The sequence below is a fragment of the Erythrolamprus reginae genome, chromosome 3, assembly GCF_031021105.1.
Source record: "Erythrolamprus reginae isolate rEryReg1 chromosome 3, rEryReg1.hap1, whole genome shotgun sequence".
Lineage (NCBI taxonomy): Eukaryota > Metazoa > Chordata > Lepidosauria > Squamata > Dipsadidae > Erythrolamprus > Erythrolamprus reginae.
The window spans coordinates 241,525,338-241,540,636 of NC_091952.1; the positions used below are offsets into that span (position 1 = coordinate 241,525,338).

Genomic DNA, 15,299 nt, shown 5'->3' on the forward strand with positions numbered 1-15,299 from the left:
GAGACAAAGCACTTTTGGGAGGGCGAATGGGAGGTTGTGGGTGGTGCACAGGTGATACAATGAAAAGGGGTCAATGTCCCCTTGCTTTTATGCTGTTAAGAATTTTAAAAATGGAAAATTGATGAATGCACAATGAGGACATGGTGCAACTGCCATTCTATTCTATTCTATTATTCTATTCTATTCTATAATTGATAAGGAACCATTCCAGATTAAAAATTCTCATTCCTTTGCACAAAGTGGTTGACATCGTATATCGGAGAGATAGTTGTATGTGTCTCTCCCAGGATAATCTGTTATTACAACTAAAAAAAAAAAGAGCTATCATTTGAAATGGATTTGTTTATTTGAAGTGGTGTAGGATTTCCTGTCTAAGCAGGGGGTTGGACTAGAAGACCTCCAAGCTCCCTTCCAACTCTGTTATTCTATTATTTTTTTTAAAAAATAATTTTTATTCATTTATAAACATTTTATTCATTTATTTAAAAAATCATTTTTGTTCTTTTATATATTTTTAAAAATACATAAAAGAACAAACAAATAAGACATTATAGAATATGCACCAAAAACAAAAATGAGAACCTGTATACATATATTTATACCTTTAAGGTTATTTAACGGTACATATATTGACTATTATATTACACTTATTTACTATTTTAGCTATTTTACTGTCATTATAATCTATATATCTCTAAGGATCTTAATTATAACACCATTTCTTAATATATGTATTTCTAAGTATTTATTTATTTATTTTATTTTATATAATCCAATATTTTATTCATTTGTTCTTACAATCTTAATACTAATATCCTAATGTTTAATATATTATTTTATTTCCTTCTGTCAAGCCACTCACAATAAATTCCATGTTTCATAATATTCCGAATTTTTTTTCTCTTTCAGTTCTACAGTCATTTTATCTAGTTCTGCGCAATCCAAAATCTTTTTAATTATAGCATTTTCGGTTGGTACCCCTCCTTGTTTCCTGTATTGTGCCAGGATGATTTTGTTATTCTATTCTATTTGAGGGGGATGTGTTCCACTGAAATTCTGTTATAGGGTGGACACTTCTTTATCGGTGTTCTTTATAAAATGGGTTCATCTCATCCCAGTCAGGAAAGTAAACAGTATGTAAGACAACTACCAAAAATATGCAAGGCCACCCATTCTGTCCCTCAAGTTCTCTGCCCCCCTTCCTTCTTCTGACATAATTTCTTTTATCCTACATTTCTCCATATATTAACTTCATTTTGCTTTCTTTCCAGACTCATAGTAAATATTATTCATACTACCACGGGATATCATTCCAAGACAATACGTTTTTTGAATGTGGCTTTTGACTGGTCAGGAGAGTTTCTACTTGCTGGAGATCATCAGGGGAATATCTATGTTTTTGATTTACTGGGCAACAGGTTGGTACTCCATATTTCATCATTTAGATCAGTGTTTCCCAACCTTGGCAACTTGGAGATATTTGGATTTCAACTCCCAGAATCCCCCAGCCAGCATTTGCTGGCTGGGGGTTTCTGGGAGTTGAAGTCCAAATACTGTATCTCCAAGTTGCCAAGGTTGGGAAACACTGATTTAGATTATGCTTGCCTAAAATATATGAATTGCTTGGTTAAAAGTACAGTATAAGTATGCTAGTGCCATTAATTTGTGCCATTAATACTGTATTATTTACTTGCCCCTGGCCGATGAACGAAATGTATGTTGCTGTGTGAATGGGAATGATTGATTTCTAATAAATTTGGATTTTAGATTAGTTAATTTTATAATTAATTGGATTTCATTGTTTTGTATATATTGTAAGCTGCCCCTAGTCCTCAAAGAGCATACAAATCCAATAAACAAACAAATAAATAAATATTTTAGTTGGTGTGTAAGGTGTCTATGAAATATTTACAGATGGCTTGATCTGACAGCTGCTGTAAATGATGTCTTGTGTTCTGCTGGAATAATTTTGGCTTGTCCCAATAGGTTCAACCTGGTTCAACGAACGGGACAAGCTTGCACTGCTTTGGCATTTACTCTTCGCAGGAAAACAGAATTCCTTGTGGCTTTGGCTGATTATTCCATCAAATGCTTTGACACAGGTAATTTAAAAATTCCCAATCCATATTGGACAGCTTCTCAAAGATGCTGAGAACAACAGCTCCCATAATTCCTGAGTGACTTCATCATTCCATAGTGAACCAACTCCCAGAATTCCCCAGCTGGAATTCTGGGACTTGAAATCCACACACATCTTAAACCAAGTTTGCAAAGCACTGCTATAGTGTAATATAATGGCGTGCGGATTATTTCAAGTTTGAAGCAATTATTTTGACCTTATGGAACACGTTCATCTAAATTGGTACAAAACTGTTCTGTCTGGGCCGGGTCACCATTCGGAATAAAAAACACACACACACTCAGAGGATCCAGAATAACACTACATTGCTATTCAAATATCCAGTACAAAACAGGTTAAGTTTTAGTCCACACTGGCAGCATTCCTGGCTAAATTGACTCTTTGAGATAAGGACTGAGTCCTGGCCCGAAGCCAAATTCAATTAGGAAATTTCTTTGGAGTGTTTCTGTCATTCAAATACAAACTTACAGTTCTCCGTGTTTTTTTTCAGGAAATGGCATTACTTGACGATGAGCTTACATCGCATGGGAGCTTACAGGCATGGGGGAGTTGAGACACCTTTCCCCCAGGGTTTTTTATACTTTGTTTTATGTTTGGTATGAATGTGCTATTTGGTTTTTTAAATAATGATTGGGTTTTATATGTTTTTTAATATTAGATTTGTTCCACTACTATATTGTTTTTATTACTGTTGTAAGCCGCCCCGAGTCTTCGGAGAGGGGCGGCATACAAATCTAATAAAATAATAATAATAATAATAATAATAATAATAATAATAATAATAATAAGAAGAAGAAGAAGAAGAAGAAGAAGAAGAAGAAGAAGAAGTTAGAATAGTCTGCAAACAAAGTATTCCTTGAACCCCAGAGCTGGCATACCTAGCTATGATTAAAAACGTTCACCACACCCACTTCCCATCAGCCTGTCCCTTATATACTGCCAAGGTGTGGCCAAGTGTCCCATAGAGCCACTAATGCCAAGAACCCCTTCTTTTCCAATACTCATGTCTAGACATCGTCCTCCTAACTTTGGCATCTAACGGGGGGGCCCTCCTCCTCTGATTCCCCAACTTCATCCTCTGACTCACTCAATACCATAACTGGGGGTGCTACAGTCTCTGGTGAGTCCCCTGTCTCTAACTCACCCTCACTCTCAGACTCGGGCGCCAAGAACACGGACCTAGGATACCAATACATGTCCATTTACTGGTCCTCAAAATCCGTGACCACTGAGTTGGACATGGACCACTCACAACAAAAACTACTGTTAAAAAATGATTTCTATGAAAGAATTTGTGCAATAGCACTTAGGTTTGTGGAGAACAGCTAGACTGAGATGCAAAGAAGGAATAGAAAACATTTCCCTATTTCTAGTTCCAACTATTCTATTTCAGGCAATGGTCAAATCAGCACTGGGCCATTTCTAGAGGGGCTGGCACAATTTCCTTTCTTTCAAGTTTGAAATCTTTTAGAGTCTCCTGGTTCTTTCTGGATTAATTCTGACCTTTCCCCCCGTCTTTCTTTACTTCCACAGCAACCAAAGAACTTGTTAGCTGGATGAGAGGGCACGACTCTTCAGTGTCTTCCATCTCAGTTCATGGCTCTGGCAGATATGCCATCACGTGCTCTACAGATACAGCCCAGCTTTGGGATCTGGACACGTTCCAGCGCAAAAGGAAACTGAACGTCCGTCATTCTGTGGGGATCCAGAAGGTGAATTTTGGAGATAGTCCTCCATTGCCAGGTTAATCATCTGGTCTCCTGAAATCTGTGGTTGTTTTAAATTTTTGTTAGGTCTCACTGGGGATTACAGTAAAACCAACTTAACGGAAGGAAACGTTCTTCTTAATTTACATCCACTTTGGTCTTTTTTTAAAATAAAGTTTTATTTACGAGGATATACAGTGATACCTCATCTTACAAACCCCTGGTCATACAAACTTTTTGAGATACAAACCCGGGGTTTAAGATTTTTTTGCCTCTTCTTACAAACTATTTTCACATTACAAACCTACCACCGCCGCCAGGATGCCCCACCTCTGGACTTCCGTTGCCAGCGAAGCACCCATTTTTGTGCTGCTGGGATTCCCCTGAGGCTCCCCTCCATGGGAAACCCCACCTCCAGACTTCCATGTTTTTGTGATGCTGCAGGGGAATCCCAGCAGCGCAAAAACAGGCTCTTCACTGGCAATGGAAGTATGGAGGTGGGGTTTCCCTTGGAGGGGACCCTCAGGGGAATCCCAGCAGCGCAAAAACGCATGCTTTGGCTGGCAAAAGGGGTGAATTTTGGGCTTGCAGGCATTAATCGCTTTTCCATTGATTCCTATGGGAAACATTGTTTCGTCTTACAAACTTTTCACCTTAAGAACCTCGTCCTGGAACCAATTAAGTTTGTAAGACGAGGTATCACAGTATAAAGTAAATACATTGAGGTACAGACAGCAATATAGAAACAAAAATTGTGTATCAAATTTTAGGCAATACGCATTTAACCATAGACAAAAGACAAAACAGAATAAAACAAAACAAACAGAAATGGGAAAACAAACAAACAAACAGGACAAAAAAAAGGGCGGGCGAGTGTACGGTAGATCTGTATTGAAAATATGAACTAAAAATATTCTCAATAGCTCATTACAATATAGCTAATATTCTAAATTATGCATAAATAGAGTGTTGCATATAGCAAAGCCAAGAGATTTTGAGTAAATCATTTTAGTTTTTAACCTATATCTTTATCTCATTCATCCGTTGAAAAAGAAGGGTTTTTGACACTCTTTTGACCCCTAGATCCCACCGTTCGATGTTGAAGGTGCACATGAGATTTCAGCAATTTTCGGCGATTGTTCGCTTCCGCGCATGCAGGAAATGAAATCTCGTGAAATGCTGTGAAGCCGTGTGAGATTTTGGCAATTCTTTTGCTTCCAGTATGCGCGAAAGCAAACAATCGCCGAAAATCGCTGAGAAATCATGTACACGTACGTCCTCTTGCAAGATTTCACTTTTTGCCCATGTGCAGAAACCCAATATCACTTGGACAGGTGTGCCAGTTACCTGGAACTGTGCATACTTTATTTTTGCTACCGGTACACAGTGTGGTGCATATCGGGTAGCCATCCATTACTGCAACAGGCTCTACCACAACCCTGCTGTACTGCAGGCCACTGAAGCTGACTGTAGATCTGAAGGTCAGCGGTTCAAATCTCATCACCGGCTCAAGGTTGACTTAGCCTTCCATCCTGCCCAGGTGGGTAAAATGAGGACCCGGATTGTGGGGGCAATAGGCTGGCTCTGTTAAAAAGTGCTATTGCTAACATGTTGTAAGCCGCCCTGAGTCTAAGGAGAAGGGCGGCATTAAAAAATTGAATAAAATAAATAGAATTAGAAACTGGCTGACTAACCGCACTCAGTGTGTAGTCCTCAATGGAACTGCATATAATTTATTATTTATTTATTTATTCATTTGTCCAATACACAAATACATAGGAAGAAAAATAGACATGTGGTAATATATATAAGGGTAAAAGTGAACTTAGAGGAGAGGATATATGAAAGAAAGAAAATATATATGATAAGTGAGAGAAATGAAAGACAATTGGACAGGGGACAAAAGGCACACCAGTGCAATTATTTACGCTCCTTACTGTCCTCTTAGGAACCTGAAGAGGTCAATCGTGGAGAGTCTAAGGGAGAAATGTTGGGGGTTAGGGGTTGACACAATTGAGTCCGGCAATGAGTTCCACACTTCGATAATTCGATTGTTGAAATCATATTTTTTACAGTCAAGTTTGGAGCGGTTCGTATTAAGTTTGAATGTGTTGCGTGCTCTTGTGTTGTTGCGGTTGAAGCTGAAATAGTCATTGACCGGTATGACGTTGCAGCATACAATCTTGTGGGCAATACTCAAATCGTGTTTTAGGCGCCGTAGTTCTAGACTTTCTAGGCCCAGGATTGTTAGTCTATTTTCGTAGGATATTCTGTTTCGAGTAGACGAGTGAAGGGCTCTTCTGGTGAAATATCTTTGGACATTTTCAAGGGTGTTGATGTCTGAGATGTGGTATGGGTTCAAGACAGATGAGCAGTAGTCTAGGATGGGTCTGGAGGAAAGTATGCAATGGGGTACCCCAAGGCTCTGTTTTAGGCTCAGGATTCTTCAACATATTCATCAATGATTTGCACAAGGAGCTAGATGGGGAACTCGTCAAATTTGCAGACAACACCAAGCTAGCAGGAATAGCCAACACTCCGGAAGATAGGCTAAAGATATAGAAGAACATTGGGCGCTATCTAACAAAATGAAATTCATGGTGAACAAAGTAAGGCTCTACATTTAGGCAAGAAACACAAAATGCACAGGTACAGTATATGTGGTACCTTGTTCAACAGTAGTAACTATGCGAGGGATCTAAGAGTCCTAGTGGACAACCATTTAAATATGAGCCAGCAGTGTGCAACAGCTGCCCAAAAAGCCAACACAGTTCTGGGCTGCATAAACAGGGGTAGAATCAAGTTCACGTGAAGTGTTAATACTGCTTTATGATGCCTTGGTAAGACCACACTTGGAATACTGTATTCAGTTTGGATCGCCTTTTGCGACCAGGGTGGCGCAGTGGTTAGAGTACAGCACTGCAGGCTACTTCAGCTCACGGCTAGCTGTAGCTCAGCAGTTCAAATCTCACCGCCGGCTCAAGGTTGACTCAGCCTTCCATCCTTCCAAGGTGGGTAAAATGAGGACCCAGATTGTTGGGGGGCAATAGGCTGATTCTGTAAACCGCTTAGAAAGGGCTATCAAAGCACTATGAAGCGTTATATAAGTCTAAATGCTATCGCTATTGCTATTCTGACAGGCAAAACCAGTGGAGAAGATTCACTTAGAAACTAGGTTCCTAACTTATCAACTTCAGCAATTCACTTAACAACTCGAGCAAGAAAATGCGGCAAAACCAATGTTTCACTTCACAACTGAAATTTTGGGCTCAATCGCCACAGGTCAAGGACTGTCTCTACTCCCTGTGACGCGAAAAAGCTGCTCCTTTTGAAACTTCTCCTCCATGTGCTTTGATTGATTGATTGATTGATTGATTGATTTCATTTCATTTCATTTCATTTGTATGTCTCCCCTCTCCGCAGACTGGGGAGGCTAACAACAGTAAAAAGACAATATAAACAAATCTAATATTAAAAGTGATTTTAAAAACCCCAATTTAAAGAACCAATCATACATACAGTCATACCATGCATAAATTTTATATAAGCCTAGGGGGAAGGGAAAGTCTCAATTCCACCATGCCTGACGACAGAGGTGGGTTTTAAGAAGCTTACGAAAGGCAAGGAGGGTGGGGGCAACTCTGATATCCGGAGGGAGTTGGTTCCAGAGGGCCGGGGCCGCCACAGAGAAGGCTCTTCCCCTGGGTCCCGCCAAATGACATTGTTTCATCGACGGGACCCGGAGAAGGCCAACTCTGTGGGACCTAACTGGTCGCTGGGATTCGTGCGGCAGAAGGCGGTCCCTGACATAGTCTGGTCCGATGCCATGAAGGGCTTTATAGGTCATAACCAACACTTTGAATTGTGACCGGAAACCGATCGGCAACCAATGCAGACTGCATTTTCCCTGTGCTTTCAGGTATTCTTTCTTCCACTAAGCAACACTATTCTCAGCTGTTTCAAAGATAACTCGGTCTTTGCCTGGGACTTCGATACTCTTCATTGCAAGTACCAGCTACCGTCGCCCATCGAAGGATCTTCGTTGCACTATAAGATCTTCGCCATTACCCGGTAGGCATGGTCTTTACACGCTTGCAAATCTCCTACCTTTAATCCTCTCTGAATTTAGCTTTAACTAAAGTCCAGGCTGTCATGCAGATTCTGTAGAGCTTCTCAGTCGTCGTCATCATCATTATTATTATTATTATTATTATTATTATTAATATTATTATTATTATTATTATTATTATTATTATTATTATTATTATTATTATAGAAACATAGAAGACTGACGGCAGAAAAAGACCTCATGGTCCATCTAGTCTGCCCTTATACTGTTTCCTGTATTTTATCTTACAATGGATATATGTTTATCCCAGGCATGTTTAAATTCAGTTACTGTGGATTTACCAACCACGTCTGCTGGAAGTTTGTTCCAAGGATCTACTGCTATGTCAGTGAAATAATATTTTCTCACGTTGCTTTTGATCTTTCCCCCAACTAACTTCAGATTGTGTCCCCTTGTTCTTGTGTTCACTTTCCTACTAAAAGCACTTCCCTCCTGAACCTTATTTAACCCTTTAACATATTTAAATGTTTGTATTAAGGGGTCGCGACAGTAGAAAGGTTGAGAACCACTGCTTTATTGGGACCGAGCAGTCCTTTCCAATATACTTGAGTGCTGTGAGAGTAAACTGACTGAGATTTAAGCTGCCATGAATATGAGTAGATTAACGCCCATTGTCTTGTATGGGATTGTAGAGATGGCCGCATCCTGGCAGCGGGAGGCAAATCAAATCACCTTCACTTATGGTGCTTGGAATCTAAGCAGCTGCTACGAATTATCCAGATGCCAACCAAAGTGAGAGCCGTTCGCCACCTGGAGTTTCTTTCTGATAGTTTTGATGGAGGCTCTAATCAGGTGAGTGTCACAAGCTAAGGCACAGATGGAAGAGTATTGGTCAGAACTGCATAGCCATAGAATGGGTAACATTCTATACTTTATATACAGTGGTACCTCTACTTACGAACGTAATTTGTTCCATGACCAGGTTCTTAAGTAGAAAAGTTTGTAAGAAGCAATTTTCCCATAGGAATCAATGTAAAATCAAATAATGTGTGCGATTGGTGAAACCACAGGGAGGGTGGAGGCCCTGTTTCCTCCCAGAAGATTCCTAGAGAGGCTCCACAGAGGCTTCTCCCCGCCTTTTCCGGCTCTGTTTCCTCCCAGGAGATTCCCAGAGAGGCTCCACGGAGGCTTCTTCCCGCCTTTTCCGGCCCTGTTTCCTCCCTGTTATGCCCCGTTGTATGTTCTTTTAAATAATGGGTTTTTAGATTTTAAATATTAGATTTGTTCTCTGTGTATTGTTTTATTATTGTTGTGAGCCGCCCCTGCGGAGAGGGGCAGCATACAAATCTAATAGATAGATATGATAGATATGATAGATAGATACATCGAGGACCAACTGCTTTTCTACAGATCTCGGGTTGAATTAAATCATGGTTTTTTTAAAAAAATAAGAGTACAGGTAGTCCTCAAGTTACGTCCGTAATTGAGCCCAAAATTGGCATTGCTAAGGGAAACATTTGTGGTGCGTTTTGCCCCATTTTGCGACTCTCCTTGCCATGGTTGTTAAGCGAATCGTTGCATTTGTTAATTTAGTAGACCAGTGGTTCACCGAATCTGGCATATTTGCCAAGCTTCTCAATTTTGATTGCGGGTGACCATTGGGGATGCTACAAGGGTTGTTAAGGGTGAAAAACGGACATGAAACATAGAAACATTGAAGATTGACGGCAGAAAAAGACCTCATGGTCCATCTAGTCTGCCCTTATACTATTTCCTGTATTTTATCTTTCCCCCAACTAACCTCAGATTGTGTCCCCTTGTTCTTGTGTTCACTTTCCTACTAAAAACACTTCCCTCCTGAACCTTATTTAACCCTTTAACATATTTAAATGTTTCGATCATGTCCCCCCTTTCCCTTTTGTCCTCCAGACTATACAGATTGACACGAGTCTCTTTTTGCCAGTGCCGTTATAACACTGAATGGTCACTAAATGGAACTGTTGTAAGTCAAGAACTGCGTGTACTGACATGAATGCAAATGAATGGTCTTTTAAATCCCTCCCTCCCCATTCCCTCTAGGTCCTTGGATTGCTGAGCCAAGATAATATCATGCGGTTTATCAACATCAGCACCTGCAAACTGCTCTTTGACCTTGGCAGTCACGAAGAGGGCATCAGCATGGCTGCCATAAGCCCTTCTGGAAGGTACATTGCAGCTGTGATGGAAAACGGCAGCCTTAGCGTTTTCAGCGTCCAGGCTCTGACCCAAGAGGTCAACAAGGTTAGACTTGGCGGAAACCCCCTCAAATTCCCCAGCCTTCTGTTCGATCTGGGCAGATACAGATTAACAGACTTCGAAGGGACCTTGGAGGTCCTCTAGTCCAACCCTTACACCAGTGATGGCAAGCCTTTTTTTCCTTGGGTGCCGAAAGGCACTATCGCACTCACACAAGTGCCCACACCCATAATTCAATGCCTGGGAAGGGCGAAAATGGCCTCCCCTGTCCTCACGGAAGCTCTCTGGAGGCCGGAAACCACTTGTTTCCCAACTTCTTGTGGGCCTTGTATGCCCGTTTTTCACCCTCCTCAGGCTCCAGAGACTTTCCTGGAACCTGGGGAAGGCAACAATACCCCTCCCATCCCCCAGAGGCCCTCCGGAAGCTGAAAACGCCCTCCCAGAGCCTCTGCGTGAGCTGAAAATCAGCTAGTCGGTCCACACATGCACACTGGGGATGAGTTATTTATTTATTTGATTGATTGATTGATTGATTGATTGATTGATTGATTGATTGATTGATTGTTAGAGTTGGAAGGGACCATGCGGGTCATCAAGTCCAACCCCCTGCCTAAGCAGGAACCCTATAGCATCCCAGCCAAATGGCAGTCCAATTTTCTCTTTAAAATGTCCAGAGTATTGGAGTTCACAACGTCCGCTGGTAGGTTGTTCCACTGGTTGATCTTTCTGACCGTCAGGAAGTTCTTCCTTATTTCCAGGTTGAATCTCTCCTTGGTCAGCTTCCAGGCGTTGTTCCTCATCCGGCCCTCCGGTGCCCTGGAGAATAAAGTGATCCCCTCCTCTCTGTGGCAACTCCTCGTATACCTGTAGACTGCTATCATGTCCGCTCTGGCCCTCCTTTTCTCTGGGCTATCCATGGCCAGTTCTCGCAGTCTCTCTTCGTAAGTCTTGGTTTCTAGACCCCTGATCATTTTGGTTGCTCTTTTCTGCACCTTCTCCAGAGTTTCAATGTCTTTTTTGAAGTGTGGTGACCAGAACTGAACACAGTACTCCAGGTGTGGTCTGACCAGGGCGTAGTAGAATGGTATTAAGACTTCCCTGGTCTTGGAGTGTATTCCCCTGTTGATGCAGCTTAGGATTGTATTGGCCTTTTTTGGCGGCTGCTGCACATTGTTGGCTCATGTTTAGTTGATTATCCACCAAGACTTAGGACAAAGTTAGGACAAGGGCTCATGTGCCAGCAGATATGGCTCTATGTGGCACCCATGCCATAGGTTCGCCATCACTGCCTTACACCCTAGCAGAAGACTCTACACCAGTGATGGTGGTCCTTTTTTGATTTGTGTGCAAACGGGGGGGGGGGGGGGGTGTCCCAACAAGGGAGGATTTTTAACAGATAATCTGAAATCTTGGCCTTTTCAGCCTCCCCCACCACTGTTTAAAGTGATCGAAGACTCCAAGAGCAGGTTTGAGGCCAGCAAGCTTACCATGAGGGTCACATCCAGAACCACAGAGAGGCCATGGAAAGCCAAAAAAGGCAACATCCAATCCAAGGTGTTGAAGCCTCCGTTCGACGTGTCGTATGAGGACAAGGAGGTAAGAGCTGCCTCAGGACTGAACCCCAAACTCGGTGGCTGAACTGATCGTTCCCACTTAGAAACATAGAAGATTGACGGTAGAAAAAGACCTCATGGTCCATCTAGTCTGCCCTTATACTATTTCCTGTATTTTATCTTAGGATGGATCTATGTTTATCCCAGACATGTTTAAATTCAGTTACTGTGGACTCACCAACCAAGTCTGCTGGAAGTTTGTTCCAAGCATCTACTGCTCTTTCAGTAAAACAATATTTTCTCACGTTGCTTCTGATCTTTCCCCCAACTAACTCCGAGTCTTCGGAGAGGGGCGGCATACAAATCTAATAAATAATAATAATAACAATAATAATAATAATAATTATAATTATTATTATTATTATTAACCTCAGATTGTGCCCCCTTGTTCCTGTGTTCACTTTCCTACTATAAACACTTCCCTCTTGAACCTTATTTAACCCTTGAACAGATTTAAATGTTTCGATCATGTCCCCCCATCCCTTCTGTCCTCCAGACTCTACAGATTGAGTCCATGAAGTCTTTCCTGATTAGTTTTATGCTTAAGACCTTCCACCATTTTTGTAGCCCGTCTTTGGACCCGTTCAATTTTATCCATATCTTTTTGTAGGTGAGGTCTCCAGAACTTAAGAGCCTGTTTTACATAAATGTTTTCTGCTCTTCTCCCCACGCACCTCCCTAATACAGCCAACAGGAAATTAAATTAAAGAGAGAGATTCTACTTGGGGACTTGTACATAATAATAATAATTTATTAGATTTGTATGCCGCCCCTCTCCGAAGACTCAGGGCGGCTCACAACAATAATAAAACAGTGTGACAATGTAAACATATCTAATATTAAAAAGCATCTAAAAAACCCTCATTTAAAAAACCATGCAACACACGCATTCCATACATAAAACTATAAAAAGCCTGGGGGAGATGTCTCAATTTCCCCGTGCCTGGCGATATAGGTGGGTCTTAAGTAGTTTGCGAAAGACAAGGAGGGTGGGGGCAGTTCTGATCTCTGGGGGGGAGTTGATTTCAGAGGGCCGGGGCCACCACAGAGAAGGCTCTTCCTCTGGGGCCCGCCGGACGACATTGTTTAGTTGACGGGACCCGGAGAAGGCCAGCACTGTGGGACCTAATCGGCCCCTGAGATTTGTAGCCCGTCTTTGGATCCATCCATTCACACATAGGTGTGAATGGAAGGGTTACACCCAGGCAAGGGTGACTCATTGCCGCCGGTACCGTGTGGTTACATGTGCAGCTCCGGGAGACCGGTGGAAGGGCGTGCACACCCGTGCGAGATTTGGCTTCTGCGTATGCACAGGAAGCGAAATCTTGTGCGAGGACACTCGCGTGAGAGAGATTTCACCGATTTTCAGGTGGCCTCAGCAAGATTCGGTGTATAAGACGCACCTAATTTTGAAAGCACCTTTTTGAGGTAAAAGGTGCGTCTTATACACCAAAAATATTTTATTTTATTTTATTTTATTTGTCAAGTACGTATTGGTAGTATACATCGATATAACACTGTTTATATACATGAGATTGATACGAATAAGAGGGAAACATTAGGACAGGGACGGTAGGCTTTCCACTGTACCTTGGCAAATTTGCTATGGATACCCCTGACCTCATTCAAGTGAACCGAAAGTGGGGTTGAGAACAATATTTCTTTCTCTCTCTCTGTCTCTCTTTCTCTGGAACCCAAATTCTGAACACCCCCATTCCAGCAGATGGCTGTTCAGCCTCTGAAAATCTCCAGGACTATAATCCTGAGTGTCTGAATAGGGGATATAAGCTAGGTCACAAACTCTGTGATCCCTTATGGGAGAGGTTGAACAGCTGTCTTTAAGCCAAGGATCACAGGTTTTTGAAGTGGGGGAAAGAGAATACAGAAGAAAGGAACAGAAAAAAAGCTGAATGGCCCAAGAAAGGAAGGTTTCTCCTTTTATTTTATTTTAATATTTTTTATTCATATTATATTATATTATATTTATATGAGTACACAAAGGAGAAATTTGTATTTTATTTTAATATTTATTTATTTATTTTATATTATAGTATAGTATAATATGTTATATTATATTATATGTATTATACTATATTATATTATATTATATTATATTTATAAGAGTACACAAAGGAGAAATTTGTATTTTATTTTAATATTTTTTTATTTATTTTATAGTATACTATAGTATAGTATAGTATATTATATGCATTATATTATATTATATTTATATGAGTACACAAAGGAGAAATTTGGATTTTATTTTAATATTTTTTATTTATTTTATAGTATAGTATAGTATATATATTATATTATTTTATATTATATTATATTATATTTATATGAGTACACAAAGGAGAAATTTGGATTTTATTTTAATATTTTTTAATTTATTTTATATTATATTATAGTATAGTATAGTACAGTAATCCCTCGATTTTCGCGATCTCGATCTTCGCGAAACGCTATATCGCGATTTTTCCCACCCGATGACGTCACTCTCTTCCTTCCTTTCTCATCTTTCTTTCTCTCTCTCTCTATCTTGCTTCTTCCTCTCTCACACTCTCTTCCTCCCTGTTTCATCTCTTTCTTTCCTTCTCTCTCTTTCTCTATCTCTCCTCCTCTTGCTGGCGGGCGGCGGGCGGGCGGGCGGGCGGGCGGGGGCATCAGCGAGGAGCCGGGGTTTCCCCTTTGCGTGGGCGGCGGGGAAACCCCGATCTTCGTCTGCTCGCTGCTGCTGCAGCAGCAGCGAGCAGACGAAGATCGGGGTTTCCCCGCCGCCCACGCAAAGGGGAAAGCCCGATTCGGCTCCTCGCTGCTGCCGCCGAGCAGATCAGCTGCTGGGCGGCCACAGCAGCAGCGAGCAGACGAAGATCGGGGTTTCCCCGCCGCCCACGCAAAGGGGAAAGCCCGATTCGGCTCCTCGCTGCTGCCGCCGAGCAGATCAGCTGCTGGGCGGCCACAGCAGCAGTGAGCAGACGAAGATCGGGGTTTCCCCGCCGCCCACGCAAAGGGGAAAGCCCGATTCGGCTCCTCGCTGCTGCCGCCGAGCAGATCAGCTGCTGGGCGGCCGCAGCAGCAGCGAGCAGACAAAGATCCGGGTTTCCCCGCCGCCCACGCAAAGGGGAAAGCCCGATTCGGCTCCTCGCTGCTGCCGCTGAGCAGATCAGCTGCTGGGCGGCCGCAGCAGCAGTGAGCAGACGAAGATCCGGGTTTCCCCGCCGCCCACGCAAACTCCACCATCTGCGCATGCGTGGCCATGGAAAAAGGGCGCGCATGCGCAGATGGTGTTTTTACTTCCGCAACCCTACATCGCGAAAAATCGATTATCGCGAGGGGTCTTGGAACGGAACCTTCGGAATAATCGAGGGATCACTGTATATGTATAATATGTATTATATTATATTATATTATATTATATTATATTATATTATATTATATTATATTATATTATATTTGTATGAGCACACAAAGGAGAAATTTGTATGCAGGCATACTTCCACCAGCGTTTACATACAGACGTTTCATTACCAAAC

General features: G+C 41.8%; 1 protein-coding gene across 1 annotated transcript in view; it reads left to right on the forward strand.

Annotated features, from left to right (window-relative positions):
* TBC1D31 (TBC1 domain family member 31) overlaps nt 1-15,299 on the forward strand; it is a 45,153-nt gene that overhangs the window by 552 nt on the left and 29,302 nt on the right. Inside the window, exons 2-8 of the mRNA XM_070748252.1 lie at nt 1,272-1,418; nt 1,987-2,102; nt 3,674-3,852; nt 7,766-7,917; nt 8,608-8,767; nt 9,995-10,195; nt 11,573-11,746. Of these exons, the coding sequence (XP_070604353.1) occupies nt 1,272-1,418; nt 1,987-2,102; nt 3,674-3,852; nt 7,766-7,917; nt 8,608-8,767; nt 9,995-10,195; nt 11,573-11,746 (1,129 nt within the window). The remainder of the gene's footprint in view (nt 1-1,271; nt 1,419-1,986; nt 2,103-3,673; nt 3,853-7,765; nt 7,918-8,607; nt 8,768-9,994; nt 10,196-11,572; nt 11,747-15,299) is intronic.